At 35.8% G+C, this 27,632-nt stretch overlaps 1 protein-coding gene across 2 annotated transcripts; it reads right to left on the bottom strand.

The window, feature by feature from the left end:
* Positions 1–561: 561 nt before the first annotated feature.
* On the bottom strand, positions 562–24,270 carry SULT1B1 (sulfotransferase family 1B member 1). Of its 2 annotated transcripts, XM_045056263.1 has the most exons (8): positions 24,099–24,270; positions 17,120–17,322; positions 16,222–16,350; positions 12,943–13,040; positions 10,880–11,006; positions 10,164–10,258; positions 6,342–6,522; positions 562–2,288 (listed from the first exon to the last, which is right to left on the bottom strand). In XM_045056263.1, the coding sequence occupies exons 2-8, from the start codon at positions 17,265–17,267 to the stop codon at positions 2,176–2,178; spliced, it is 891 nt and encodes a 296-aa protein (XP_044912198.1). In that variant the 5' UTR covers positions 17,268–17,322; positions 24,099–24,270; the 3' UTR covers positions 562–2,175. The 2 variants fall into 2 exon arrangements, with proteins under 2 accessions (XP_044912198.1, XP_011280154.1); XM_011281852.3 differs by lacking the exon at positions 24,099–24,270 and having other exon boundaries at positions 17,120–17,447.
* Between the last annotated feature and the right edge of the window lie 3,362 nt (positions 24,271–27,632).

Below are 27,632 nucleotides of genomic sequence, written 5' to 3'. Positions count from 1 at the left end.
ATTAGCAAGGGGCCAAGGATATGAAAGTAATCTCATCCTTGCCAGACATCTGCTATCACTATCCCTGAGGTATGTGCTTAGGTAAGAGAAAAATAGAATGAGATTATTCTAATTTTTTTTTGTTTGAAAATTGTATGGATGATTGTTGAATAGGAAAAATAATGATAAAAGCATTATTTTAGGAAAATTAACTTGATGGCAGTTTTTAAGTGATTTTAAAAGATATCAGGCACTTCTGAAATTGGAATTCTAGTAGGAGTGTTACTCTGTAGTGTGAAGCTTGAGTTGATGAGAGAGTGAACAGAGTTCTGGCATTTGGATCAGAGACAACACCTGTAAGAAAAGTAAATGAAAATCTAAATTCGATTTGTTTCTCCACTCTATATCCAGTGCCTAATAAAATACCTGGGACATAGTTAAAGCTTACTTAATTTTTTAAAAATTAAAATCCAGGTACAGAAACTTATTTCCACAAAGGAAAACTAGGGAAAATAGAAACTATCCTATCCTGCTAGTGAAGGCAGTCAGTGTAGCCGATCTATTACCCACATTAAAGACTAGTTCAGAAAGACACATTTTTTTATTCAAAAATAGACCATATAATCCAAAGCATGTATCACATTAACTGATTAATAAAGATAATAAATCAAATAGATCTGTGATCGGCTTTACTTTTGTGTTGTGAAGCATATTCTAGAAAGCTGAAACTAGTTCACCATATCCCTAGGTATTCAAGATTAACTATTACTAAACATATTTCTAAGGAACATACAAAAATAATTTATAATACATATTATAATAAAACTATCAAAACAACTATTTCCAAAATCATATATATATCACTCCCAGGAGATTTGCAGTTGCCATTAGATAAACAGTTTGCTGGGGCTAGGGAGGAGAGAAGTTACATGCCTGAGGCTCTATTCCCACTTCAGAGGCTGATGGCAGCCATTTGCCTATGAAGGCAAAACACCATCACCCAAATTATTGTAGCTGTCTCAGTCATGGCTCAGCTCCAGAACTCTTCTCCAGAACAAGTAAGACCCAGGACATTCTCACCAAGCATGAGTTTGGGAGGTTGGGCCTGGCATGCAATTTGTCACAGGCTGATATTATCTGCAGATAAAAGATCTTGCTGCACATGGAGATATAGATAAGTTCATCTAAGGCAAAGCTGGAGTTGAGAAACAAATGTCCCAAGGAAGCATTTTATCAAAGAGCCCAAGCTGATGGGCATAGGTGTTGGATGGTACACAGAAGGGAAATGGGGTAAGAAGGGCATAGTGGAAATTCAGAACAGAGTCTCCCTTTGGTACCAGTTTGATAAATGCCACACACACACACCAAAAAAAAAAAAAAAAAAATCACGAAATGAAGTAACTGAAATTCCTGAATGCTGCCCAGAGCATGGCAATAGACAATTCTCAGCCTTGCAGTAGAGACTGTTGAGGTTGGGGAGGACTTTGCACAGGAAGCAGGTTGCTGCCTCAGTCCAGGCTCTCAGAGCAGAGCTACAGTTCCCACGGAAGGGTCTTAGGGAGACCAGTATAGGCCTTTCACCTATGGAGACCCAGAAATTGGATCCTCATCAATTAAAAATTTGTATGCTTAGAAATTAGGTATAGGAACAACATTGCTGAAATCTGAACCACATCATCTGGGACATGAACTATGTTATCCAAATAGTGGCACTGTGAGAAGATGATCTATGTTGTTCAAGTTGTTCAGGGAACAACTTGAAACCCAGAACACAGCAATGGAACACAGTGTCCTGAGTCAAATTTTCAACAAAGGGAAGCTGGGGCAGAGCTAGAAAACATAGTTTCAGGGTGCAAATAGCACTTCTTGGACCATGTTAATAGGGAGGGGAACGGAATTCTCAGCCACAATATATAGAGATTGAGTAGGATAAGTACTTTGCGGTTCATACTAGTCTAGGAAAAGGCAGGAAGATCCTACAAAAAGGTAACAATTGGCCCTAACTTTAGGGAATTTGGAAGCTCAGAGTCAGGAGTGAAACTGAGACCTGATTAATGACGCTAAAAAAAAAAATCCATTTTAAAAGCACATTTTCTCCTTTATAAGTCCATTTGACTGCCCAAGTAAAGTCATAACTGCCCATTTTAACAAATTACAGTTCAGTTCTTCCTCCTTCAGATTGGCAGTGTAGGCTCTTTAAATCTCTGTGCGGAACTGAAGTGCAGTTCCAGACATTTCCTTCTTGTAAATGGCATCAAATTTCTCATTTTGGGCCACTGTGAAGTAATTCTTCCAGTCACCTGTAGTCCCTAAAAATAAATAAGAAAACATGAAGGAGTAATATATTTCCAGTATGAGGGAAAAACTAATGTATACTAAAAGAAAAGGTTAGAAAAGACAGACTTTCCTTGTATTTGAATACTTTAAAATGTCAGTTCTCTTTTATCAGTAATTCCTTCCAGCTAAAAAGGTGGCTTATAACTAAACAGAACCTGAATTTTTTTGAAGTATACTTGACATCCAATATTAGACTCATTTCAGCGTACAATATAGTGGTTCGACATTTCTATCCATTAAGAAATGATCAACATGATAAATGAAGTTATCATGTTATTACAATATAATTCACATTCCCTATGTTGTACTCTGCATCCCTGTCACTTATTTATTTCATAACCAGAAGTTTGTTCCTCTTAATCCCCTTCATTTATTTCGCCTATTCCCCCACTCCCCTCCCCTCTGGCAACCATCAGTTTGTTCTTTTATTTATGAGTCTGTTTCTGCTTTGTTTTGTTTAATATTTTTTTTTAATTTCACAATAAGTGAAATTGTACGGTATTTGTCTTTCTCCGTCTGACTTGTTGCACTTAGCATAATACCTTCTAGGTCCATCCATGTTGTTGCAAATGGCAAGATTTTATTTTATTTTTTATGGCAAGTAGAATTCCATTGTATGAATAAACCACATCTCCTTTATCCCTTCCTCTATTGCTGAACACTTACATTGCTTCTATATCTTAGCTATTGTAAATAATGGTGAAATGAACATAGGGGTGCATATATCTTGTCAAATATATGGTGGTTATATTTTTAATTTTATTTTTAATTTTAACCTCCACACTGTTTTCTGCAGTGGCTACAATTTACATCCCAACAACAGTGTACAAGGTGTTCCCTTTTTTCCACATCCTCGTCAGCACTTGTTATTTCTTGTCTTTTTGATACTAGCCATTCCAACAGGTGTAAGGTGATATCTCATTGTGGTTTTGATTGACTTTTAAAGATACATTCTGAAAATGATTAATTTTCTTGTCTAAATTTACAGGCTGTACAATAGTTTCCCGAACGAGATTCTTTTAGTGTTTCTGTTTGTCATGGGTCATAAGGTTACTACTGGGCATTGGATCAATGGTCAGGGCAGATTTTATCTCATGAATTAGTTTTGGAAACTATACAAAGGACTGGTCATCAGCAAAAACAATCCATGAACTAGAAAGTTGATAAGTATAATTTCCCATGAATTTATAAATGAAGATGGTATGACACCTGGAGGATCCCTGCTTTCCCTGAGTTCATTAGTCTTACACTGTATTTGAAGATTAGATGAAAAGAATAGCATTTAAAATCAAATATATAACATCTCTGAACCATTTTTACAAAGCTTTTGGGATACAAATTTACATTTATTTCTTATACTTGGATGCTTATAAATATTTATTTAGAAAATAAATTAATTTTTAAAAATTTTTAAAAGTTTAACGTTTTTGAGAGACAGAGAAAGAGTACGAGCAGGGGAGGGGTAGAGACAGAGGGGGTCACATATTCTGAAGCAGGCTCCAGGCTCCAAGCTGTCCGCACAGAGCCTGACGCCGGGCTTGAACTCACAAACTGTGAGATCATGACCTGAGCTGGAGTCAGATGCTTAATCGACTGAGTCACCCAGGCGCCCCCCAAATAAATAAATTTTTAATGTACTACAAATGTGCTTGGAGATAAACATCTACTTTTGCTATTTTATAAAATATGAAGTATGTCCTATTGAATTGCAAGCTACATTAACTCATGATGACTTGATGAAGATTTCAAATCCTTTTATTGAAAAACATCCCCGTAAACAAGGTTTTTCCCTGGTTATTATACTTTGTGTTCTATGTTCACTCACTATGCTCTCTAGGGTTAAGAGCTCTTTGAAATGCAAGAGTAGTGTATATTTGGAACAGTACATCTGTAAAGATGCCATTAAAAATAAAAAGCACGGATTAAACAATAAAGAGTTATATATAAAGTATTCCAATGATCTTGTATTTTGAGTATTAATTATATAATATACATAAACACATTTGCTTCACAAGAGTAAGGGAAATATAAATTTTTTTGACAACATAAATGCTGGTCGAAGCCCAGATTTTTCTGTTTTATTGCGATTTGGGACATAAGTATGAACATTGTAGATCATCCATCCTCTCCATACTACTTTTACTATTGTGTAACTAAATTATGACCTTGACTTAGACAACATGGAATCCTTCAAGACTGAGTGCGCCTGGCCCTTTGTTTATACATCAATCTGAACCCTGTTTAACATCCATTTACATGCATGCCTCTTGCATTGCATTATAAGCCTCTTAAAGCAGATGCATGTGTCATTCATCCAAGCATGTTCTAGAGAATACATGCTGCATTCAAGTGTTCATGAACAGTGTTTCCTATACGCAAATGAATGAATAAATAAGGATTCTTTAAGTGTCTCTTGAGTGCATGAATGAATAAGTGGATAAACTATTTAGACTAATAAGACTTGTTACTTTTTAATGTATTATTTATGATCAGAAAAAACATTCCAAATGTTTACATGTCATTTACCATAATCCTCCCCCAAAATTTATGACACAGAGCTTGTTACTTTCTCCATATTTTCAGTGATGTAGCCAGACCTTTGGCAGATTGATTCAATGTATTCAAAGTCATAGATTCAGGGAGTGGAATAACCTGGATAAACACCAGATCAATCTGCCCTCAAAGAATTTTTTTTTTTTTTTACCACTTCCAGAGCAGATGCAAAGACTGACTCTCCCATTAGACCAGCATGCACTCTTTTCTGTTTGAAGTTGGAGAAACATAGAATCCAGTTATGGAACTTATTTCATCTACCTCAATACCCTAACGAGATATCATGAGGTGGTACCAATTTTCATACGGCTGGGAATAAAACTCTCTTGGAAGTTACATTCAGATAATCCGACAAAATGACAATTTGCCTTATTTAGTAAAGGAGCATTTTTTTCAGATTTTTTTTTTCCTTTCTGCCAGCAAAATGTGTGTATGTGTGCATGAGTCTTTGTTTAGACACCACTTACAATGAAAATTTTACTTTCTAGAGGTTAGGGTTGAAAAGTTAAATGTAATGCTTTTGAAAATAAAAAATAATTTGAAAACACCAACACTATTTGCTATTTTAATAACTAATAGAGAAAAATGTTTTAGAAAACAATTTAACCATGTAAGTCTTTGAAAATCAAGGGTTTTCAGCCACATGTTCATATGCACAGTACATTTTAGGGTTGTGTTTACTTCCTAGCACACTAACTGTAATTTTACCCCTTTCCCTCCCACTTCAATAAAGAATATTGAAAATAGAAGGTGACGTTATTAGGTGGATAACTTCTCAAATTTGTTTGTTAATAATTTGTTAAATGCATTATTTTTATCACTAATAAAACATCTTTTTGACACAAATCCTGTACAAGAAGCCACAAGCTAAAAGATTTGCTTCATTGGAATCAATAGTGAATGCCATATTCCTCTCTTGTCATCTTTTTAATTTAAATTTAGATTCCTTGTTTCCTATAATTCAGATGGTATTTTTAGGGAACAGAATCTTCCCATAGGGTAAAAAAAAGTCCTTTCTCCTGGTGGATCCTTAACAAAGTGACCTCCGTTTTCTAAGTGATATGGGGTAGATGGTTCTGTATTGAGTGACGTTAACCAATTACTGAGGAAGAGAGGGAGGCCTATGCCTATTTAGGTAAAGATTCAAGATTTAAGAATAAAAACTTTGGAATGACTCACATGAGAACTGACAAAACTAGTCCCATTTAGTAGCAGAGTAAAAAGGAGAAGAAATACACATCAAATACCCAAGGTATTCAGATAACAGGTTTATAAGCATTATTTCCTCTGGTAATTTCTAATCTAGTTCAGCAACTTTTTGTGGCAGGTATTTTTAATGTCGTTATACTACAGATAAAGAAATTGGTGCCCAAACTGGCTAAGTAACTTGTTAGAGATCACAAAGTTAATCCTCATTTCAGAGTAATTCATAAGAAAGTGAAAAGGGAAATTCAATTCAGCAAAATACTTACCTTTACGCATAAAAGAGGATTTGCTGTGATCCATCACTGTACTTGGTATGTGTGTGTAATTCACCAGAGGGTTGTCTTTCATCATTTCAAATGAGGTGTGATGGATGATCTTATCCAAGACCTCATCATTCAAATTCTTCTCTAGAAATCTCATAATCTTCTTGACTTCCTGCTTTGGATTCTATCAGTGGGTAAAGAGAGACATACCCAAGAAAATGGTTAACACATCATTAACATAATGTGAAACTGTAATATTTATAATTTGTTTTCTTAAGTCTTAGTTCTGAACATTCAATCCACATTTTGTTGGGTCATCAATGTTTTTTAAAATTAATCATGAAAATGAAAAAATCAATAGTTTATGTTTGGGAAAAATAGGCTAGAAATATTTTGTTTATTCTAAATTTCATATTATATTCGTTTATATCAAAAGTAAAATAAGAACAAAGCTTGGCTAAATAGTAACAATATATGGAGGAAAAAAAGCAGCTATTTTAAGTCAAGTTGTAATCAGATTTGAACAGTGAAAGTTTGGGGACCCAGTAGTATTTTTTTATTCTTCCTGGCTTTATTTATTTGTTCTTAATAGAAATTCCTTTCTTGTTTTTATTTTTATTTAAAAGAATTTTTTAACGTTTATTTATTTTTGAGAGAGAGAGTGAGCTGGGGAGGGGCAGAGAGAAAGGGAGACAGAATCCGAAGCAGGCTCCAGGCTTTGAGCTGTCAGCGCAGAGCCTGACAGGGGGCTTGAACCCACGAAATGTGAGATCATGACCTGAGCCAAAGTCCGACTCTTGACTGAGCCACCCAGGCACCCCATCCTTTCTTGTTTTTAATAACATATTTAAAAACATAAATAATAAATTCATGAACAACTTCAAGTATGTTTGCCTTAAAGTCTTTATACCTTCAACCTTGCTTGGATATAAATTATCAAAAATAAACTCCCATGAAAGCGCAAAGATATCAAAACTTAAGTTATTCATGAATAATTGAGGATAAAAAGAACAAAATTTGATACACAGATCACTTTCCGGATTCTAATGACATAAATTTAATATTTGTAAATTTAAGGGAGCTAAACTAAATTCTATATGGGTATGTCTAGAAATACTTTGAGAAGGTGATAGCTAAGCTGAGTTGAAAAAGGGAGTAAGAATTTACCATGATGTGTGGTCTGCTGAGATGTTGGAGAGTGCATTTCCAGTAGAGAAAACAGTCAAAACTTTTGGGGGTATAGGGTCTCATAATATGTTGAAGGAAGAAAAAAAAGGAAAGAGGTTGAAGTTTGGTCTGAGTTGTTCATAGGAGTGAGAGAGGGCTTTAAAACTGGAAAGATAAACTGGGGTAAAACCGAGAAAGTCCTTGGATGTTCTGCTGAAGGATTTGTACTTTATCTCTTATGCAGGGAAGCAACAGCATTTAATAATACGTCATTAACTGTATGTGTGTTCACGTACACACATACGTACATTTTGGCAGGGAGTTCCCTACAAGGGAAGGTCTGGCAATGTTTTATATGTCAGACAATGAGAGCAGAAAGAGATGACTAATTAAGGGATGCTTGGAAGAAGTAAAAGGTCAGAAATGATGATAATGGAAACAGGGCCAAAGAAAAGTTAATAGTGGTGCTAGGAAAACCACAGATGGACAGACAAATAGAAAACAGTTTCTATTAGGGATTCAAAGTGTTTGGAGAATAATCTGGCCACTGCCTAAATATCAATGCGCATGTTAGTTTATAGCGCAGTACAAGTGAAAGCAGGGTGCTGGCTCCTACAGAATCTCCTTCTGCTGTATTACTCTTTCACCTCATTGGTTAAGAATTTATGCAGATGCTCATAAACCTGATGTAAATTACTGGACCTCTCTCTGAATTTTATTACTGATATGCAATTATAAATTTGTTCTATTGTTGATAGAATAAACTTCTTCATATAACATTGTCTAAAAATGACTGGTATGACAGGAGAAAAAGATCATCTATTAGTACTATGATTGTAGCACGTTTGAGTGGAATTAAAAATATGCTTATATTCATATAAGATATAAGATATGCTTATAAAGCTGATTGGGACGGATCATAAATCAGTATGAACAAGTGGGTTTGAATAACACATTTTAGCTAAATAAGGAGATACATGGTTAACACAAAAATGTCATGTAGAGGACAAAATGTTGTCAGAATCAGAATTTGGATACCAGCCCGGCCCAGAAAATGTACTTCCCCATCCCTATGGAGAAAAAGGACTATATTCAGAAGCTAAAATTGATCCTTTCATAAAGTTATTAAGGGCTATGCTGGGTCTAGGAAGTGAAGAAAGATAGAACAGAAGGACAATTTCCTCTCTTATGAATTCATGACTTAACTCTGGCTAATCAAACATTCATGGGATAGTGTCACTTTTTAAAAGTGTTTTCATCAGACCACTTCAGTTTCACAGCTGCATATTACCAGCAAATTGAAATAAATTGCCTCAAGCCCTGTGTAAGTGGACAATAGTAAAGCTTAGACCATGAATTCTCTATGGGCTGCAAACAGATGTGATGGAAGATGGGAGCCTGGGCAGAGCAGAAAAATTCAAAGGACTCTTTTGGTTAAAATGTGAGAAGTACCCTGAGGCATTTTCAGAAATACTTGGATCAAGGGAAATTTTCCATCGGGCAGGATTTCTGTTATAACAAGTAAAATTTTTGTCTCTAAAAAGCTTGTTATTACTGCTCATTCATTTATTTATTCATTCAAATAATCAATTATCCATACAAGTTATCCTATGAGTCCCTCTGTATATGTAAGGTGCTATATTATGTACTGTGAATGCAGCCAAGAAAATGATAGATATTGTACTTTCCATTATGAATCTGAAAGGCTAAAATGTATCCTCATTTTTATGTCCAGGCTTTTTCAAATAGAGAGACTTGGTTTCCACATATTTCTCAGGTGTGTGTGTGTGTGTGTGTGTGTGTGTGTGTGTGTGTGTGTTTGCCTAATTTAAGTAAAATAACCTCAGAATAAGGCTGGAACTATGCAGTATTTGAAGTAATAGTAGTTCATACAGGAGACTACATGAATGCTTATGAGTCTCCAAACTAAGAGGGATATAGTAAGAGAGTAAAGGAGAAGGGTACATTTCAGAGTTATAATAGATAGGTCATATGAACCAATGAGATGCTCACAATAGAGTGGAACCATATCCACTATATGGAAGCCAATGAAGAGAATATATTTTCAAACTTGAAAATTAATGGACAAATGACATCATTAACCAAAGAGAGAATAAAAGGAGAAAAGGCTTACGCGTTGGAGAGAGAGAGAAGCAAAATGAGTTTAGTTTTGAATGTGTTAAATTTGAGGGTCATTTTAATTAAAGCATGCATCTGAATTAGGGTGGAAGTTAAAATGGGGTTTTGGGGGGTCATTAGCACATAAATAGTTTTGGCAACAGTGGGCATGGGTATGATCACCAAAATGTAGCAAGCAGCTTAAAAAACAAAACAAAACAAAACAAAATTAAGTGATAAAGATCCACAGGAAAACCAGAAGAGTATGATAACTTGTTAAATGTAGGAAAGAATTTCAAAAAGAAAAGGTGCTCAAAATAAACACAATGGTGAAAAAGTATGAGAAGATAAAAATGTCATGGATTCACAACTAGAAGTCACTAATGATCTTAGAAAGATTTGAGTAAGCAGGCATGGAGAAGAGGCAAAATAATCGTAACATTTTTTTAGTCCATAGATTAAGTTGAAAATATATATTACCCCTTGGCCCCAACCCTTTGGATGTAGTGGGGGAATTATCCAGAATGAATTTCTATTTACCTCTTTCATATCTTCATAGTGCAAGAAAAGTATTGGGTGTTCTTCCTTTTTCTTCCACCAGCTCTTAACATGATTAAACCAGGAACCATAGGCCACTAATACCAGAAAAAACAGTCTATTACCACAAGCATTCATCAAATTAAAGATTTGTTTCTAAACAATAAGCCAAATTGTACAAATGTTTTGTGGAATTTAGTAATCAAGGGAACTGAATATATAAGGCCAATTAAAAAAATAAATAATTATGAATGTACAATTAGATTTTAAAAATAGAAAGTACAAAGTAAATGTAAATTTCAAATGAAAGTGCTTTGAGCTCCAGTGGGTTTTACTTAGCCTCGGGTGGAAGAAAACTATCCTACTAAGTACTCATATTAATTATTTGTCTAAGTACTATTTATGTATAACAGATCTTACTAAAGATATGGGCATGTTAAGCAATTTCTATCATAAGCAGGAAATGAGAATGGATTTCTAACAACTGAAAAGACATTGGAGAAAATTTTCATCAAGCCAATGTACAACACCAAATCTATTTATTGATGTCATAGTGTGATATTAGATATAGTTGATCTAAGTTTTTTAAATGCTATTTAAACATACTTGTCACTGACTTTGAAAAGTGTTTTGATAAGAAAAGCCATACCAGTAATGGTTATTAGTATTATTAAAAATAAAAAAAATTATGTATTAATTTCAAGCCCAAGCCTACCTACCATTTCCAGTCATGAACTTCTCCAGGTATTCTTGCCAGGTGCCCGGGACAGGTTGCAAATTATTCATTAAGTCAAAATGGTAGTATGAAACTGCAACGTCCTTGGCATTTCGAGCCATATAAATCATCTGCAGGAAAAAAAAAAGAAGGAAACCACATGGATTTGAAATCCATGGAAATTATTAACAGGAAAACACTAGGGCAAATTAATGAAACAGAAAGCTGGTTCTTTTTAAAAATCACAAAATTAATGAACATCTAGCAAGGCTAATAAAAAAGAGAAGACACAACTAATATTAAGGAAAAAAACAGGCCGTATCACAACAAATCTTACAGCCATTAAAATTATAAGAGTATGAAAAGATGTTACACATCATATGTCATCAGGGAAATGAAAATTAAAGTGACAATGAGATATCACTCCATACTTATTAGAATGACCAATATCCAGAAAGCTGACACCAAATCCCGATGAGGATGTGGAGTCAGTGACAGGAACTCTCATTCATTGCTGGTGGGATTGAAAAATGGTACTGCTACTTTGGAAGACACTTCGGCAGTGTCTTATAAAGCTAAACAATACTCTTACCTGCAAGCCAGCAATTGCACTACATGGTATCTACCCAAAGTTGAAAAATAAGGCCCACACAAAAACCTGCAAGTGGATACACAGAGCAGCTGTATTCATAATTACCAAAATGTGGAAGGAACCAAGATGTCTTTTAGTAGGTGAATGAGCGAACTGGAGTATATCCAGACAATGGAATATTATTTGGCACTAAAATGAAATGAGCTATCAAGCCATAAAAAGATATGGAAGAACCTTAAATGCATATTACTAAGTGAAAGAATACAATGTGGAAAAGCTACAAACTGTATGATTCTGACTATATGACATTTTAGAAAAGGTAAAACCATGGAGGCAATAAAAAAGATCAGTTGTTGCCAGGTTGGGAGGAGAAGGGGATGAACAGGTGGTGTATGGAAGGTTTTTAGGGCAGTGAAACTACCCCATATGATACTATAATGGTATATATATGTATGTCATTATACCTTTGTCCCAATCCATAGAATGTACAACACCAAGAGTGAACCCTAATGTAAACTATGAACTTTAGGTGATAATGATGCGTCAATGTAGGTTCATCAGTTGTAACAAATGTCCCACTCTGGTGGGAGCTGTTGAAACTAGGTAGCTATGCATGTGTAGGGCAAGGGATATATGGGAAGTCTCTTTCCCTTCCACTCAATTTTGCTGTGAACTTACAATTGCTCTAAAAATAAAGTAGCTATAAAAACACAGTCTGTTCAAAGAAAGAATAAGAAGAGAATTATAAAACACTTTTCATTACAAAACTCAACAACTTAGAATTCCTCACACATCACAAACCAGTAAAAATCAGTGAGGTTGAAATAGATACTCAGAATAGCCCCACAATTATTGAAGAAATTGAATTTCAAATTTCAAACTTCCCCAGAATCAAATATTCAGGCACAAATGTTTTACTGGAGAATTTTACCAAATAATCAAATAAGAACTGACATCTTTATGTTGAGTTTTGGGAGTAGGCCAGAACATCTAGAGACCGCTGGGGTATAACAGTAGCAATACTGTCCTGAGATGGGGATCCTGTTGCTATCTGCCTTTGGCAAACTTGAATACATAGGTTTAGATTGAAATATATGTATTTTTTATTTAACCACTTTCTTATGTAGCTCAGTTCTCATAGTGACAAGTAAACAAAACATTTGAGCAATCACTATTTGTGTGATTAAAACAATAAGGTCACATTAAAAAATTGACTTGCAGGGGAACCTGGGAGGCTCAGTCAGTTAAGTTACCAACTCTTGGTTTTGACTCAAGCCATGATCTCACAGTTTCGTGAGTTTGAGCCCCACATCAGGCTCTGTGCTGATAGCGTGGAGCCTACATGGGATTCTCTCTCTCCCTCTCTCTCTTTCCCTCCCCCACTCACACCATCTCTGTCTCTCTCAAGAATAAATAAATACATTAATTAATTAATTAATTAATTAAAAAAATTTGGCTTGCAATGTGGAATATACCTTGCAGTTGTTCTCCCAGAAAGACTTAGGAAGGAGATCAATTGGTAGATGTGTCTTCACAAGCCGAGGTGAGGGATTCTTCTCTAATTGTTCTATTCCTGGGAAAATTTAGTTTGGTATAGAGATACATTAAAGTCTTCAAGGAGCCTGCATTTCCTGATTTTCTACAACCTGTTAAAATATTTTTGAGCAGTATATAATGCTGCTAGATTTTAAACCAATCACAGATTTTATTTATCTGGATTCTAACAGGCAATATTGCATCATGGTTAAAGGCATAGTTCTGAGGTGTTGGAATCCTAAGTCTGTCACTGAACTCATCATGAGACATTTGAAAGTATGTTAGTCTCTATGTTTCATTTTCTCCACCTCCAAAACGAGGGTTGATAGTATTGGATTTAGCAATTTGGAGTTTTATCATAACTTGCATTATTATAAATAATTACAAAAATATTTTCTGTATCTCAAAGAGATATCAATAACTAGTAATTCTCACATCAGCTATTATGGTTTAGACAATGTTATTTCTGTAGAGCATCTGCTGTTGCACCTACGTTTTTATTATTTCCTTTATGTGTCATATGTATATATATGCAAAGTGAAAATGTTGTGTAATTTTTAGGTGTTAGCTGGACTCACTAAATTCATACAACTAATATGTGGGAAACCTGGCTTCAAGTCTTTGTATAAGGGGCATGTGAATTTCCCTGAGATGGAAAATATCCATTTATTTTGTATATTCAGAGCTAGGAAGATCTCAGCACCCTGTATCTCACTACTTAAGCGACTTTGGTCAGTCTGAAGTCACTTCTGGGGTAAAGGCACACTCAGAGAATTCCTGACATAGACTAGGAAAGGCTGGGCCTATACTTTTAACTTACTATTCTTTTAATGCACTTAGTGGCTTTACCATATCCTAGATATATCTGTTAATGATGCTATTTCCTGTTCAGTCACCAACACTTAAAATATCAATTATTGTTGTCTCCTCCTTCAGGTTTCATATTCAATAAAAAAGTCCTTTGCATTTTTTCACAATATTACTTATACCCAGTCTAACCTCTAGATTACCTGTTAATCCTACATTATCTTCCCACCTTTTGCATACAAGGCACACCTGCTCAAAATTGCAGCTGACTTACTCACTCAAAACAATCTTATGCTTCAGTTGTTTACAAAAAGTTATTACATATGCTAAAAAGCCACTGCATCTCTATTAAAACATCCTTTTAAAATGTTCTGTGTAAGGTTTATTTTTGTTTCATAGTTTATTACTTGTCTATTTATTTATTGTCAGTTCCCATGCCTCTTCCTCATTCCCACCCCAAACACACACACTCTAATGGAGATCCCACAAGAGCAGAGATCTAGCTTGCTTTGTTTACCAATGAATGTTCTGTAGAGAAAAATGTATAGCACATAGTTGTATTAGGAAGAATCTCTTAATTTTAATGTGGATAGGGTTGGCAAACTTAGGAAACAAAGATCAAGAATCTTAGTTAAATTTGAATTTCATGTAAACAACAGACATCTTTTAGTGTAAGTATCCTCCCTCTAATATTTGGGATATTCTTATGCTAAATAAAAGAGCTATTTATCTGAATTTCAGATTAAATTTGGTATCTTGAATTTTATCTGGAAACATTACTTATACACCTACAAAATTCACCAAGTATTTCATTATGCTAATACTGACCTGATAGTGACAGTCACCTTACAAAGCATATAGAAATGAGAAATCATAATCTTCCATAACTCATTATTCCTCAATGCCCATGACATGAACTCTTACGTTTGTTTCTCTTATGAAGTTTTTCACATAGCTGTTGTTCCTTTTCACTCCCTAACTTCCTTAAAATATTTCTCAACCTCTAGGTTGTAATTGTTTTACCACGTAAGGTCCTTCAACTGAACCCTTTATTGCACAAATGTGAATGTGGGGAATACGTAATGACATTACACATATTCATATTCAGGCTCCAGAGTCCATCTGAGTGTCATTTTACCCTCTATTACCTGCTGAACCTCACCTACTCACTCTCTGGTGATGCTACAAAGCCTCAATCCCTACTCTTAACCCCCATCTGCCATTAGTCATACCTGAGTCTCCCACCCTGATTATTCTGATTCTATTACTTTTACATTTCATACTTCTTTATGGCTTTGGAGTCTGATCTCACTCTTGAACTCCTTTGTTTGCTTATCCCAGAATAACTCTTTTAGCACCAAGATTCAGCATTTGCTCTGACTTCAGGCAACCACACAGAAGGAATGATACCTTCCCTATTGGTTCTTCTCTGCTTGTGGAAGTAACTAACTCTGGTAGGATAGAGAATTTGGATTTTGCTCTTTAAACTGATATAAACATTCACCACCATACTTCTGTCTTTCTACCCCAGGTTTCCAGCAGCATTGGAGAGCTAGGTCTCACTTCTTAAGCCCTTCTCACTTGCCCACAGGACATCATACTCCTGATCCTCTCTTAGATCACTGAGCATTTCTTGAAAACTGCAAGCCCTTCTTTCCCCCTTTCATTGTTGTTGTTTAATCCCTGGACTGTACCAAGGTCTTTTCTGCATCTAGGACTTCATACCTACTATTTCATCACCTGAAATGTGTTTTTTCCAACTATGTGCATGACTTTATGTCTCATTTCAAAGTAGAGTTCCCTAAATATCTGAGCTAAAATAAACTCTCTTTTATAGAGCCCTATTCTTTGGATACATGAGCCTAATAATATTCACACATTATTATTTACTTTTTTAATAACAGTATTACTATAAACTCCTTGGGAATAGGGTATTGAATTTACTAATCATTTTATAGCCCATAGCACAGTGCATAATTCTTTAGAAGCACTCAAAAAATATTTGTGGAATGAAAATGAATTGTATTAATAATAAATTTTGTGTTTGAGAGGCATTGGTACTTTACTTATTTAACTACAGCAATATCCTAAATTATGAGCTTATTAATCCAATCTATAAGATTCTACACAACAAAAGTAAAAAAAAGATAAGGAACATTTTTTATGTTATCAACCAAATTTTTAGTTGTTTTCTACAACAAAATTCTTTCATCTTAGGCTATCATACCTGGATATGCAATGTATTAAACTACAGTTTCTCTATATGTATTGGTGATTGTACTGCTTGCAAACTTCCATTTTATGGCACCGAATTGACTCCATTTTCTTTGAATGGAAATTGCAAATATAATATTTAATGTGTTGTATAAATAATACTACCAAAATATAATTCCCAGCTGGTTTAAAATTACCTGAAGTTCTTAGTCCAGGGACGGCCATTTCCAACATTGGAACTTTAACTGTTATAAAATCCCGCTTACATTTTTCAACATCTCCATTATTTACAACCATGTCCACAATTTCACTAACCCAAGTGGTACCTGCGTTGAAAGGCAACATTTTGTGTAACTATTATTGAATCTGGAGGGGAAAAGTACCTACAGGGAGTTTGCCATCTTAATGCATTCTATTAGAAACTTAATTCTTCTTTCTGTGCCCCAAATGCTCATCCAAAATATACTCAAAGTTGATGGCCAGACTGACAGGAATAATAATTTTATTTAGGATGATAATGATTTTATTCATTTATTTTTTAAAGTTTATTTACTTTGAGAGAGAGAGAGAGAGAGAGAGAGAGAGAGAGAGAGAGAGAGAGTACAAGCAGGGGAGGGGCAGAGAGAGAGGGAGAGAGAATCCCAAGCAGTCTCTGCACTGTCAGCATGGAGCCTGATGCAGGGTTCAAACCCACAAACCACAAGATCATGACCTGAGTCAAAATCAAGAGTTGACGCTTAACTGACTGAACCACCCAGGCACCTTTAGGATGATAATGATTTCTTTTTTTTTTAAATTTTTTTTCAACGTTTATTTATTTTTGGGACAGAGAGAGACAAAGCATGAACGGGGTAGGGGCAGAGAGAGAGGGAGACACAGAATCGGAAACAGGCTCCAGGCTCTGAGCCATCAGCCCAGAGCCCAACACGGGGCTCGAACTCCCGGACCGCGAGATCGTGACCTGGCTGAAGTCGGACGCTTAACTGACTGCACCACCCAGGCGACCCATAGGATGATAATGATTTTGTAGAGAAGCCGATTTTCAGGAAACAAAGGCCAAAGTCAGATATGTATTTGTCAGGCTATAAAACTCACCTGATTTGGGGTAAGTGGCTATCACGATGTCACCGGGTCTGCTGTGGAACTGTTCAATCTTTTCCCAGTTGTTTGTAAATGCATAGACCATGGGACAGCCATGAATCATCTTCAGGTTTTTTCTCATGACGTCGTTCGGGGAAGTCATTTTTATACCAGGTTGTACAAATTCTTAAGATATTGCTATTTTCTGACAATCTAGTCTTGGGAAAATAAAGAAGATAAAAATTAGAAGTTGAGTGACTAATGTTATTCTTAAGACACTGTTAGTTGATACAGAGTGAAATTGGCCTTTAACACACTCAGTGTTCAGAGATCTAAATACAAAGGGCATTTTTGTGGGTGGAAAGCTGTAGATTGCAAGAGCAGCAACTGGCTCAGTGACAAGCAGGACAAAGGTCTTTACTGGAAGCCTTGGAAAGAAATGAAACAGCACATCTTAGAACTGGAAATCAGATTTTACAGAAATATGCTAAGAATTATCTGGACTTAGGGCAAGATAAATCTAACACTCATCATTACACTTCAGTTGTACCTCATTTTTCCTTGTAGGAAATCCATCATCTTTCTTACCTTTGTTCTTCTGTACATAACACCTCTGCTTTTTTGGTCTGCTTCTAAGATTTTCTTTTTTAATTTTTTTTTTTGAGTATAGTTGACACACAATGTTACATTATTTGCAGGTATACAACATAATGATTCAACTTCTCTGTACTTATCTATGCTCCCCACAAGTGTAGCTACCAGCTATCACTGTACAATGCTATTAAAATATCATAGACTATATTCTCTATGCTGGGCCTTATATCCTTGTGACTATGATTTTCTTTTTTCTGTCACTGGTTTTGAGCGATTGAATGATAATATGCCTTGGTATGGTTATTTTCACAGGGAGTATGTGTGCGTGTGTGTGTGTGTGTGTGTGTGTGTGTGCGCGTGCATGTTTTAGATTTATTGATCTTCTTGGAATTATGCATTTACAGTCATTATTTCTCTCGTTCTTCCTTCTGAAACTTCAGGCCACGTAAAGTTATTCATAGCTCACTGATGCTTTATTCATTTTAAAAAATTCTTTTCTCTCCTCGTGTTTCATTTTATTTATCTATTTATTTTGAGAAACAGAAAGCATGAGCAGGGGAGGGGCAGAGAGAGAGGGAGAGAAAGACTCCCAAGAAGGCTCCATGCCTTCACCACAGAGTCCCATGCAAGGCTCTATCTCACAAACCATGAGATCATGACTTGAGCTGAAATCAACAAGCCTGATGTTTAACTGACGGAGCCACCCAAGCACCCCTGTGTTTCATTTTAAATAACATCTATTGCTATGCCTTCATGGTCATTGACCTTTTCTTCTGCAATGTGGAGTCGATGTTAATGCCACTTACTGCTTTTTTATCTCAGACATAGTTTTCATCTCCAGAATATCATTTTGGAAATGATTATACTTTTGTATCTAAATTTCTTGAGCATATTGAATACAGTTAAAATGATTGTTTTAAGGCCATCATTTGCTAATTCTAACATCATGTTAGTTCTAGGTAGTTTTCAATTGAATAAATTTTTTATTATGGTCTCTTTTGTCTGCTTCTTCGCATGCCTTGTTTTTATTTTGTTTTGTTTTGTTTCATTTTGTTTTGTTTTTGGATGTCTGCTCTTATCTCCTTGTGGCCTGGGGATTCCTTCAAGGCAGTCATCTGGAAATCACAGGGCTCAATTTTTTTCCTGTTACTCCATCTTGCTTAGGAGCTATGATGGTTAACTTTATTGATCAACTTGAGTGTAGCATGAGATAACCAGATATTTGCTTAAATATCATTCTGAGTATTTCTGTGAGGGTGTTTTTGGATGACATTAATATTTAAATTGGTATATTGAATAAAGCAGATCGCCCTTCTTAAAGTTGAAAGCCTGAATAAAACAAAAAGACTGGCCCTCCCCCAACTAAGAGAGAATGCTTCTTGCCTGACAATCTTTGAACTGTGACATCAGCCTTTTTCCTGTCCTCACACTGGAACTAAAACATTTACTTTTCCTGAGTCTGGTGACTGACAGCTTTCAAGCTAAAACACTATCAGCTCTCCTGGTTCTTAGGCCTTCTCCAGTCTCAGACTGGAATTAAATCATCAGCTATGCTGGATCTCCAATTTGCCAATTTATCCTGCAGATCTTGGGACTTGTCTGACTGTAAAACCTCATAAACCAATTAGGTATAATAAATCTCTCTATATGTATGTGTGTGTGTGTGTGTGTGTGTGTGTGTGTACATAATGTACATATAAAAAATTCCTTAGTAAACTGTTTGATGTAACTATCCTAATCATAATCATACTAACAATACTAAATCCAAATTAGAATCTCATTGCTCTGTTAAGTCTTCAAAAACATTTGAATCCTAGGAGCAGATTATATTATTATTCTCTCTTCTCCAGAGAAACAGAACCAATATTTTATATATATAACATATATTTTAATATATATTAAATTATATATAAAATATGAATTATATATATTATAAAAATTAATATATTATGTATATAAATTTATTTATATATAATAAAAAATATAATTATATATATTTGGAGAGAGAGAGAATTCATTATGAAGAATTGGCTCATGCAATTATAAAGACTGACAAGTTCCAGGACATGTAGATGGCAAACTGAGACTCAGGATAACCAATGGTTTAATTTCAATCTGACGGCCAGCAAGCTTGAGACCCAAGAACAACCAACGCTTCAGTTTGAGTGTGAGGGCAGAAAAAAAAAAAAAAAACTGATGCCTCAGCTCCAAGGCATTCAGGTTGTATGAATTGTCCCTGACTCCCTGGAAGAGGAAGCCTTTTTGTTCTATTTAGGCTTTCAACTAATTGGATAAGGCACATTCACATTAGAAAGGGCAATCTGCTTTATTCAGTCTACCAGTTTAAATGTTAGCCTCATCCAGAAATACCCTCACAGACCTGGTATAATGTTGCCCAAATATCTGGGCTCCCTGTGGCCCAATTAAGTTGACACATAAAATTGATCATCGCAGAGAGCTACTCACTAAACTTTGTTGAAGGTTTTTTTTTTTTTTAAGTATATTTATTTATTTTGAGAGAGTGCAAGTATGTGCATGCAGGTATGGGTAAAGAGAGGGAGACAGAAAGAATCCCAAGCAGGCTCCACACTGTCAGTGCAGAACCTGATACAGGGCCAGAACTCAGGAACCGTGAGATCGTGACCTGTGCCAAATTCGGACGCTTAACTGGCTGAGCCACCCAGATGCCCCTTTGCACTGAACTTTGTAAATAAAACTCTGGCTTTGCTTTTACTACTGTTTCTCATTTTACAACCCTCTCACCCCCCATCCCCACAGAATGTAAAAATCCTAGAAATGGAAGGAAATGTAAAACATAGAAGTTATAGGACCCTTGGAACCTATTCTTCCATTTTTTTTGAGACTTGTAATAAAAAAATAATACATAGTATATATTACACATGAATAGAGTTTGAATTAACAATCTGAATTATATAGTATCTTAGAAGAACTCTTATTGTCACTAGCAAAATAACTATAACTAGACTTCAAAGATTGCCAACTAGAGGTTCTTAAATGGATTGATATATACATATGTATATAATTTTTATCATGTAAATATTTTGTAAATAATTTAGTGATTCCAAAATTCCTTGAAGGAACTTTAGACAGTGATGAAGCTTTCAATATTTACTTGTATAATAGGAGCTACACACAAAATCACTAATTTAAAAGCTACCTGCTGCTTAAACTGTTATGCCTAAAATTAATTTGTATAGCAAGAAGTATGCTTTTGATTAGGAAAAACTTGTTAATACAATAGCCTGGTGTTTTAAAGGTAATTCTTCCACACATCCCTGAAAAATAGTCTAGAAGAGAGAAATCTGGACAAAGATTTCTTCATTTTACATTATAAGACATGTATTATATATCGTAATTTTATATCTTATAATTAATAGGTATGCACAAAAAATTAGTGTGTCTTTTTGTCTCCCCGTAAAGGTTGTTACTAAATCATGGGCTTGTCTTTAAATATATGGTATCTTGGGGTGCCTGGGTGGCTCAGTCGGTTGAGCGACCAACTTCAGCTCCGGTCATGATCTCATGGTTTGTGAGTTTCAGCCCTGCGTTGGGCTCTGTACTGACAGCTCAGAGCCTGGAGCCTGCTTCTGATTCTGTGTCTCCCTCTCTCTCTCTGCCCCTTTCCCACTCATGCTCTGTCTCTCTCTGTCTCAGAAATAAATAAACATTAAAAAAATTTTAAATATATGGCATCTTATGCTTAGGAAAACAGTAAAAACAATCAGGATTTTTCATCTTTATTACTACTCATAAAGGAGCTGGGTCCTTTGGAGGCCTGAAGAACAGTGTAATGATGGAAAAGCAGAGGTTTAGTATAAGTAGACACATGAATTTAAGGCAGATGAGATCCTAAGATGAGATGCCGATAAAAGCTGAGTGACCAGGGCATTTTAAGAAAACTATATTAAATATTCCATATTAATTTGTTGCTTTGTCTATGCTTCTCAATCATCTTCTATTTTGTGGTAAATATCTGGTTGCCTTAGCAGTCCCTTGTTAGTGCAGGAACAGAGTCTAGTAGAAGAAATTCTCTAGCATGAATTACTGTGGAATACGTCAGCAGCCCCAAGAAGGGAACAAATAATGTGGTTGGTCAAGAACCCAGCAGAAGCAGGAAGTAGAAAGGAGTGAAATAGATTCTATAAGCTCTGTACTTGGAGTGAAGTAGATATTGAGTGAACTGAATGAGTGAATGATTAAAGCTGCATGTCCCACTTAGAATCTTCTAAGATCTTGGGGGTAGTGATACTTCTTAATTTGGATATACAGGAATGAGTGACAGCAGAAGGCAACATAATATATTTGGATATTAGACCTGAGTTTCACATAATAAATGAAACAGTTTTCCCTAAAACGTTTTGTTCCACTAATTTATTAGCCAATTATTTCTGCCCAGATTATATAAAGGTAACTATTGATCCCAAATATCATTCGAATGCTTATATATTTTGAATTAATTGAGGAAAGTAAGTAAGGCTCTCTTTTTCTTCTTTGGTTCCACAATAGAAAATTCAGTAGCACTATAACCCCGCTACCAGCTCTTATTATGCATATAGATTATTATGGGAAAGCAAATAAATACTGAGGACACAGCACCCCCAATTTTGTACTGTCTGCTACAAATCATGTGGACAAATTCGTTCCCCACTTGGTGGGTGGTTAATGTTATTTCATACGTTTATAATATCATTCCTGGGTCTATTCATGTCTTCACTCATTCTTTTTCATTAAATCATTCATTTTGATTCATTTGTTCTATTTTTTAAAATATTTATGTAATCAATTCACAATTGCTATTCAAATACAGTTCATGTACAAGCACCATGTACTATAGGCATCACCTAAGAGCTTGTTAGAACTGTAGCATCTCAGGCCTCAACACAGAATCAAATTTATATTTCAACAAAGTTAAATTGTAATTTGTATGCGCAAGGTAATTTGTATGCACAGTAAAATGTGTAAAGCATGACTTTAAACCACTTGTAATCTACTCTCTAACAACATAGGGTAGATATAAATGATATATCAAACCGAATTCACGTCTTCTAGAAAACAAATTGTATCGACTGTGCTACTCACCCCAATGGCGAGTCTCACTTTCATTCTGTGGAAGAGATTAAGTATCAAGTGCAGAGAGTCTGCTCAAAGACATACCACAAGTGAATGGCAACCAGAAACAGACTTTGATTTATCTCATCCAAATGAGGGTGTTCATAATTTGTAAGGAAATTTTTTCTCTGACAAAGCAGACTTGCCTCTGACCAAAACCTTAAGCTATTAATGCTGCAAAAATGTTGTCAGAGAAGCATGTATATGAGTAACAAGATGAAAATAAAGCAGCTGATTCTGAATACATACTAGTCACATCTGGAAAGTGGGTGTAACCAATTCAGGAATCTAGGAGTAGTAGTCCTGAATTGCACTGCCTTTGTGTGACCCATGGATAATGATGAATTCAGAATTACAGTGGGGTCAGGTTGGAAGACATAACGTAACTAATGTCACTGAGCCTGATACCCTGGAAGGTGGTTTATGAATGATATTTAAAATTATAAAAATTAGTTTATAAACATCTTTTAAATCCTATCAGAAAGTGACATGCAATTTTATGTGGTTATATATGATAGTCTACATGACATGACAGGTTTTCCTACTTGAGCAATAGGGAGAAAATTACAATATCTAGATGAGCTTTTAAAAAGATCAATGGTAGGGGCTCCCAGATGGCTTAGTTGGTTGAACATCTGACTCTTGATTTCGGCTCAGGTCATGATCTCAGGGTCATGGGATTGAGTCCTGCCTCGGCTCTGAGTTGGGCATGAGCCTGATAAAGATTCTCCCCTCACCCCCTTCTGTCTCTCTCTCTCTCTCTCTCTCTCTCTCTCTCTTTCTCTCTTCCTCTTGCCCTTCTCCTCTCCTCACCCATGTGCTATCTCTCTATCTCTCTCTGTCTCTCAAGAAAAAAAAAAGAGACCAATGGTAAAAAAGAGAAACTTAGGAGAAACTAACTGAGATAATTGACATTAAAACTGAACGGTTCTTTTAATGAGAAAAGAATATTTGTTTCCATTTGTTTCACCCTAATGAAATCCAACTTTATTCCCCTATGAGGCATGCAGTTTCATAAGAAGACCCCCAATCCTGGCATGCTTCAGAAAAGTCCAACTGACCCTAGAAAAAGAAATGTGATCACGGAAAGCCCGAGAGACTGTGCACAGCATCAACAACAATACTGAGTTTCCTGTGGGAAAACTGGAATTAGGCAACAGCACTTAAATTGCAAACATGTGTTCAAAACGGAAATCACTAAAGAAGCCCAATGCTTTATGGCTGCAGGACAAAAACTTCAAGACAAGAAATTTTAAAAAGCAAATTTTACCTCACAATTTAATCTCCTTTTTCAGTGTTTATTTTCAGTCAGTGGTGCTGGCACCGAAAAGAACCCTGGGAGCTGACGGTAGTCGCAGGATGGCAGGGGGAGGGAAGCCTGGGGAGGCTCACTTCTGAAGCCAGGACAAAAGCAAGTTCAGGACTGGCTCTGCATATAGTAGTCAGTGACTTTACAGGCAGTTAAGATACGAAAAGTTTGAACTACACACACATTCACACACACAGAGGCGGGCACTGCTGTTTCAACAGCTGACAGAACCAGGAAGTGCGGAGAAGGAAATGGATCAGGGTGGTGACCAGAAGTAAGCACAGTCAGATTGCCTGGATGTGAAGGTTTCCACAGGGGTTCACAGGGTCTGAGAGAAATGCCTAGGGGAAAATCTGAAGCATCAGTGTATGTAAGCCTGTTGCTCCTCTTACAAGAATGTCTTCTAACAATTTTTTAAAATGCTTATTTATTCTTGAGAGATAGAGACAGAGCATGAGCAGGGGAGGGGCAGAGAGAGACACAGAATCCAAAGCAGGCTCCAGGCTCTGAGCTGTCAGCACAGAGCCCGACGTGGGGCTTGAACCCGTGGACTGCGAGATCATGACCGAGCTGAAGTTGGACACCTAACCGGCTGAGCCACCCAGGCGCCCCATAATAATTTTGATTATGATGAAAAGTCGTGTGTTTGTGTGTGTCCTTCATCTAAAAGCAACGTAAGTTTACAATATCGCAGAAAGGGCAAACATATACAAACATTTACTGACAATGAAATAACTTCGGGAAGCAGAAACAGGGTAGAACTGATGGTTTCTGTCACTCTAATTTCTACAACTTCTCAGCAGTTTATTTTTATATGCTGAGTCACTATACACAAAGAAGGATTAAACAAGAAGCCATGTGTGGAGGGGAAGAAACTTTGCCCCAGAAATAGGCTCCTGTTCTCTACCCTTGTTATCTCAACCACTCTGTAAGATTTGCTTATAGTCTGCTTGCTGTAATCAATCCTTTAGTTAAGGCCACTTAACAAGATAGATCCAGCTATAACTGCCAAGCCCTTGTCCTGGAGATTATACCTATGTAGTTCTGGGAAATCAAACAGCCTAGAAGGAAACTAGCACATTCCTTAAGACCCTCCATTTTACTTACAGATTGTTAAGGACACTTCATAATTTTTTTTCTTTTTTTCTTTTAGAAAGAGAGACAGAGAGAGAGAGAAGGTGGGGAGGGGCAGAGGGAGAGAGGGGCATTTATATTTGGGCCTAGTCATAATCACCAAACTAGCAGAAATGATATTTTAATTTTTTACAGATATTTTGATAAACACCTGGATTCTCAAAATATTATAATGCCAAATATGGAAGTTAAATTGGTTGGAAGTTTTAATCTGATATGTATTATTTTCCAGTTTGATTCAGCCAAATTTCTGAAAAAGATTCAACTTGCTGAGTCATATCCCAATACAATGGTATTTCAACCGATTGAAATAGATTGTAGACAATTTTGTCCTTATATTTGTTACTTTAAAGACATTTCTTTTAATTTTAAAATACATATTATGTAGCAATAAAATTTTACATAGGTTTTAAAATGAAATATAATATTTTGAGGAAATTTTATTTTTGATTTGGGTTCTACTTCTGAACCTGTCTGCTTTCCCCTCCCCACACTTAGGATCACATTTACCTTTGTCTTTTGTTAAAGATCTTCAACATTAGCTTTGAGAAGGGATGACAAGTCTGGAGTAGCAAAAGCAAATGTCTATGAATAGGGTGACCTATAATTTATCATCCAAACCAAGACACTTTGGAGACAAAGGTAAGACTATGAATAATTATGTAGGACAAAGGTATAAACTGAGTCTGTCCCAGACAAACTAGAAAAATGAATCACCCATACATTAATAGACAATTTATTATTTTTTTAATTATTTTTTTTTATTTTAAAGAGAGAGAGAGTGCAAGTGGAGGAGAGGGGCAGAGGGGGTAGGAGGCAGGGAGAGAGAGACAGAGAAACAGAAAGGGAAAGAAAGAGAGAGAGAATCATAAGCAGGCTCCATGCTCAGCGCAGAGCTCAACACAGGGCTCCATCCCATGACTGTGAAATTATGACCTGAGCCGAAATCAAGAGTCAGACAATCAACTGACTGAGCCACCCTGGCGCCCCTCATAGACAACCTATGAAATAGCTTGAGATCAAGAAAAACAACAATTCACGAAAGATAATACTTTGTCTCTGTAGTGGGTGAGTAATGTGATGATGATGCCGGATCCAGCGTATTTTTCCATGCAGAAAACAAGGGCAAAATTTTTAGAGATCTAGATTCTTCTTGTAAAAGTGTCCAAATGCTAAATGTTCAAGTATGGACAACTAACCACATGCACCAATTAAAATAAATATAAACACTTTTGTATGACACATGGCCAAGAGTGCAATTTGCAAAGTTTGGCACTAGGTGTTAATTTCAGAAAAACTCTATTCAAATGTGTATGGATTGTCTGGCAACTACATTATCAATGAACTCATCAAACTCTAATCAGTATATACTAATTCAAAAGTAACCTAAGTCAGAGATTCTTAAATAAGAAGCGAATATTGGAGGGCTTCATAAAACACAGATTCTTGAGTCCCAAACCCCAGTCTCCAGGATGGAGCCTGAGAATTTGTAATTCAGACAAACTCCAGGTTGATGCTGATGCTACTGGTTTGGAAAGCATGCTTTGAGAATCATGAATAGAAATTTGCTCTTGCTTTCAAGGAGACACCAATATTCCAGGGTCAATTCTTCCATTAATCTGTCTATCCATTCATTTATTTATTTATTTATTTAGTTTCCAAAACTATCATATTCCAGATACTATAACAGGGAAAGAAGAAAGGTATTGTGTTTGCCTTGCTGATTTATAAATCATTATTGATTTAGGCATGCTTAACGTCAGTAACTCAAATTTTACCTATGAAATTGAGAGATTCTAAATGATTTGGCTAAGGGCTTATCAATACTGGGTAACAAATCAGCTTCAGAAAACAACTTATGACTTCCAAGTCATGTAAGCTTAACACATAAAATAATAGAGAAGGAAGATAGATTAAGAAAGACTTACAGGGTCACCTGTGTGGCTCAGTCGGTTAAGTGCCTGACTTCGGCTTAGGTCATGATCTCATGGCTCGTGAGTTCCAGCCCCACATCAGGCTCTCTGTTGTCAGCATGGAGCCGGCTTTGGATCCTCTTTCTCCCTCTCTCTCTCTGCTGCCCCCAAAATAAAAATACACATTAGTTTAAAAACAAGACTTACAGAAAAGATTCACAGTGAATGTATTCCTTTTTCTTTGAAATTGGTCCTTTGTGTACATCAACCAGTCTAAACAGAAGTAATTAAGAAGTTTAGATTCTTTCAATGTCATTCTCCAGTAAAATAAATAAATAAGCAAATAAATAAGCGAATGAATGAATAAATAAATAAATAAATAAATAAATAAATTCTATGAGGTGTTATAGAAATTAGAAAATTAGTTTATGGCAGGTGAGAAAAAAAA

Source organism: Felis catus, chromosome B1 (assembly GCF_018350175.1).
Source record: "Felis catus isolate Fca126 chromosome B1, F.catus_Fca126_mat1.0, whole genome shotgun sequence".
Classification (NCBI taxonomy): Eukaryota; Metazoa; Chordata; class Mammalia; order Carnivora; family Felidae; genus Felis; species Felis catus.
This window is presented reverse-complemented; position numbering and strand designations above follow the sequence as displayed.